The following is a 4,740-nucleotide window of genomic DNA, read 5'->3' on the forward strand; positions in this document are numbered from 1 at the left end:
AGAGTGTTTCATGTTTGCGTTTCTGTGCCTCGTGGTTTCCGCTGCAGCCATTTCGCTATATCTGGAGAAATGCGAACATCTTCGCTGCTTCTGCCTCTTATAGTTAAGAAGTCCGATTGCCCATCATACGTAATTTGAATACACCCCACGTCAGACCCTCTAAGAGATCTTTCCTGTTCTGCAAGCTTGTGCAAGTGCTGAAGCAGTGCAAGCAGACTCTGCCATTTGTCATTCGGATTTGCTCTCGAGCCGCTTAGCTTTCGAGCGCAATCATACGTAAAGAGCTCAAGCTTCGTTACAGAGCCCCTGTAGTGCTCTCCCTTCAACAGCATCTTCACGCCCCCCAGGAGCATTTGATCTGCAGCTTCACCCCAATGAAGGCTATTTGAAAATCCGTGAGATTTCAACTCCACAAATGGTGGACAACCCATCACCAACTGCTGCTCTAAGAGGGATAACTCGAAACAACTGTGAATGTAACATGGATTCGAGGCAATCCTCTCCTCTGTGTAAATGCACTTCTTTCCACAACGATCAGCACTGCTGTTGCTGCTGTTGCTGGCACTGGCCCCTTTAGATGGCAACAAGTTGAATTCGGGATCTATTGCATCAACCTCAGCAGTGATGAGCACTCGCATTTGCTGGCAGAAGTTGAAAGAGCAGACGACATAGCTTGTCGTCAATTCCTCTAATTTTCCTCCTTGCATACGCATTGCAGCGGCGTTCGTGACTTTGCGTTCGAAATCATGACCGCAGCCCGTGGAAATCCCCTTTGCTGGTACATTGGAGGTAAATATAAGAGTATTTCCGACCAAGTCGACGTCACTTGTGAAGGGGCTGTGATAACGTGTTGTACTGGGAAAAAGAAAACGCAGCAATTCACGCAGGCAACGGCGAGTTGTGATTACAGAAAAAGATGCAAGTCGTTTCAAACACTCCTCAGACTCAACGCTGCTGTCCCAAGAAGGATAAGCAGCAGAAGCTACATCGGAAGCAGCAGAAGCCTCAGCAGGTGGATTTGTGGAGTTTGCAGTGTTTTTCAAACTTTCACGAAACTCATGCCATCGTTTGTTGCAGACAACATATGCCGTAATAGCTGCATCAAGGGGGTAACGCTTATTTCGAAAGGATAGCTGGTTCGAAATAGCTTCTTCGTTGCTGTGTGCAACAGTAATCTGGGTTTTGAGGGGAATTCTTTGGATTTCGGGCAACTGAGCCGTTTGCTTTGAACAGGACCCTGAACCTTCAGGCCTGAAGGATTCCTTCAACTCGGCAGAAGGTCCGCCTATCACTACCGCACTGCTTCTTTCGTCGGCGATGAAGCTGTATATACCTTCAAACTGAAACTCTTGAAACGCTGCTGTTTCACCGCCACCGCCAGCCTGTAGAAGCTTTAAGCATTCTGAACGGGAGACGCGTTCGAGTACAGACGAACTCCTGTGCTCTGAGCGCTCTGTCATATTCGCAGAGGACCAAGAAAACTGCTGGAATCATAAGCTAAAAGTATTTCAATGGGCGGAGAAACTGAGTTTATAGGGAAACACACTGTTCTTGCACGGCATCCAGCACGTTACCTCGAAGACTATGGACGGGAGGAAGCGTATTCCTTACACGTATAGATTAAGAGTCTGAAACCCTACTGGTTTCAGACTCTAAATCTACGCACTAAACACGGCATATCCATACTATAAACACTCATATATTCAAATTATTATCTTAAAAACATATTCAAATACCTTAGTCTTGAAAAGGAAATCTCTAATAAGAAATCTGATCCCTCACTCTGTCTCGAGACAGAGATCCAACGCCTTGGCCATCTTTGTTTCGTTTTCCTAACTTTCCATATAAAATAATACAATTTCTCTCTATAAGTATTTTATTCGTGTTTCTATCTAAAATAATACAACTCGTCTCTGTCGTATGTATTGTATTCGTTCTCTAACACCTAATTAGGGGTGTAAGCGTTCCATTTGAGCTCCATTGTAGTGTCGGTGCACTACAAAAAAGAAAGCAAACACACAAATTCAGCTTCCCACTCCTGACTGCTGCAACAGCTATTTACGAACGGTCTTTCAGCCATATGAGGAAAGTAATATCCCCCTTTGTAGCACAGGAACCTTCACTTTGTAGCACGAGTTTGCACAGGAGCCGCGAGTTGGCCTTTGTAGGTTGTGTGTAAGCGAATGCAGGCGGTCTATAAGTACAACAAGAGGTAAAGTAAGCAGCAATGGAAGCTTCGTTGAAGATTCCTTCTGTGCACGCGTGAGGCTGGCTTGTATTACCAGCCTCAGTGAGGTGCTAGAGATACAGAACCTTGGCGGGCTATTTCTATAGACCTGGAGTGCAGTCTTACTCCAACTCATACGTTGTCTCTTGCCGTCAGTGCTGGGCTTCAAAGTCGTTGACTCAGCGACCGGCGGGTTCGTTGCAGTCACTGCGTATCCCTGGAATGGAAGCAGGTGTCTATGGACACCACCGATGAACTTCCTTCCACCCCTCACGGCCGTGAGGCGGTGTTGGTAATCATCGATTCTCTCAACAAAATGGCTCGCAGTATTCCAATAACGAAGACAGCATCCACATAGGATATCATCAAACTCTTCGCGGACCGCCTCATCAGGTATCACAGGTTCCCGGTTGCTATACTTCTCGATCGCGGCCCCATATTCCACTCGGAGCTCTGGAAACGCTGATGTGCGCGGTTCAGCATTGTAAACTCCTTACCCTCAGACGGCCGGCCAGACTGAGAGAGTCCATCGGACCTCAGAGCAAATGATCTGCGCGTACATCCAGCCGCACGAGTCAGAGTGCGAACGACTCTTCCGGGCTTTCGAGCTGGCGTACAACACTACGAGCCTATCCTGGACGGAGCCCAGCCCCTTCTAGGTGATGATTGGAGAAAACCCCTTTACCGCAACTGACATTGATGTGGTTGATGGCCGGGTCCCATCTGTGACGCCGCTTATGACCAAGTTTTTCCGCCGTTTATGCAACCGGGCGCAAGGCCATAGCATATCCTCAGAGCCAAGCAGCAGCAGAAATTTTATGGTGAAACCACCGATCTAGAGTTCCAACCGGGAAATAAGGTTTGGATTGACAGCAGAGATTTCCCATGCCATACCTAGACCGGTGCTTCAAATTCGAGCCCCTCTTTCCTATCATCGAGTGGATCGATCGGTAGGCTAGTTTACCGATTGGCCCTTCTTCAGACTCATCAGCGCCACGACCTCTTTCATGTATCACAGCTCATTCTTGACAGAGCACGCGACCCGACGATGCAGGCGGGTGACGCAGCCGTGGGCTGGCTCCCTGTCAGTGACTCTCAGGGGAACTTCAGCGACGCCTACAAAGGAGAATGCATTACGGAGCAGCAGGCAGCTGGAGAGACCTCAAAATACCTGCTCCAGTGGCGCGGCGTCTCTGAAGACCACGCAACGCGGGAACCAGCCGAGCGCCTTCGCGGCTCCCCAGCTCTACTCCACGCCTGGAGGCGTCGACTGGCCCGGGCGCCGGCGAGCGCGCTCCTTCACGGCCGCCGCCCCACCTGCGCCGCCCTGAAAGCGGCGCCTTCACAGCCCCCCAGGGGGCCGCTATACGCTCGTGGCTGCGCCACTCGCTTCCGCAACAAGGGGGAGTTTCTTATAGCGGGTAACTAAAATTTTGTCGATCTAGTGGTTCTATTACTTATGTTAGACTCCGCTTCCTCCTTCTTAGATGGGAATTCACATTTCAAAAATAGGAAGACGATTTACCAAGTATTAGCTTGACAAAAGGAATAGACACTCAGAAACTCGAGCCCTCGTGTAGACCTGGAGGCCAGCCGCGGTGCAGCTGCAGCTGCTGCCGATTGGTTGCTGCGGAGCAAGGCGCCCTCAGGAGCCGACCCTGGACGCCCCAAAGAGCCTCCAGGGTAAAGGCACACGGAGCATCAGAATTTCTTTTTCTCGCTTTTTCATTAACTGAAACCTTCTCGGCTGGTGGCCATTAAGTTATTTTGCACGTTTCAGCTCTTTGTCTAGTATTGACTTTTGTTTTCATTTCCAACGTGCCCAGGGTACCCTAAGAATCTCTGGTGCGGTGTCATGTCTAATCGTTGGTACTTGCTTCCCAGCGTTAAGAGATATTCTATACGGTTCCAGCTGCTCCGTATACTATAGAATTTAGAAGTTTCAGCTTTCATCCTTTCCGAAGGGTATTTCACTCTCCCCAGCATGCCCTGCTGAACCCCAGGGAATTACACTCAACGCCTTGTTAGCCGCTCGGCTGCACACCTACAAACTCGCATAATCATGCTAGACAATGAAGATGCTGCAGGCCATATCATGATTCGCCACAAATTTAATGCATGAAACGGCTGTTTCTCTTCTATGCCTGACGCCAGAAACGGTCGACAAGCACTCTTTGCTCAACGAAACGCAAAGTAGCTAGGAAACGGCCTTCCACAGGTGTCTAGGGTTAGCGAGTTACTTTTCATTCCTCGAAGCATCCCATAAGATATTTATTTTCTATTTATTTAGGTTCTTGTCACTTTATCTTTTCTGGTATACTTGCGTTTCAAGCTTTACAAACCATAGACAACGATGCTACAACGATGCATGTTGGGGCTGGTGGGAGTTTCCCGGGGCTGTTTACAAATGAATCATCCAGCGAATAAGAGATGTAATTAAAGAATATTTATAAATTCTGATTATTTTGTGTTTTCTAAAGGCTGTGTAGACAGCGCAACACTTCAAATAGAGC

General features: G+C 48.5%; 2 protein-coding genes across 2 annotated transcripts; one reads left to right on the forward strand and one right to left on the reverse strand.

Annotated features, from left to right (window-relative positions):
• Positions 1-8: 8 nt before the first annotated feature.
• On the reverse strand, positions 9-1,460 carry EMH_0071790 (transcription factor btf3, putative; the record flags this gene model as incomplete). Its single annotated transcript, XM_013502264.1, has 1 exon — positions 9-1,460. The coding sequence occupies one exon, from the start codon at positions 1,458-1,460 to the stop codon at positions 9-11; it is 1,452 nt and encodes a 483-aa protein (XP_013357718.1).
• A 1,429-nt stretch (positions 1,461-2,889) lies between these two features.
• EMH_0071910 (uncharacterized protein) lies at positions 2,890-3,656 on the forward strand (the record flags this gene model as incomplete). Its single annotated transcript, XM_013502265.1, has 2 exons — positions 2,890-3,048; positions 3,246-3,656. 2 exons carry the CDS (start codon positions 2,890-2,892, stop codon positions 3,654-3,656), a joined length of 570 nt encoding a protein of 189 aa, XP_013357719.1.
• Between the last annotated feature and the right edge of the window lie 1,084 nt (positions 3,657-4,740).

The sequence above is a fragment of the Eimeria mitis genome, genomic scaffold, assembly GCF_000499745.2.
Source record: "Eimeria mitis Houghton genomic scaffold, Emh_scaff87, whole genome shotgun sequence".
In the NCBI taxonomy this organism is placed as follows: Eukaryota; Apicomplexa; class Conoidasida; order Eucoccidiorida; family Eimeriidae; genus Eimeria; species Eimeria mitis.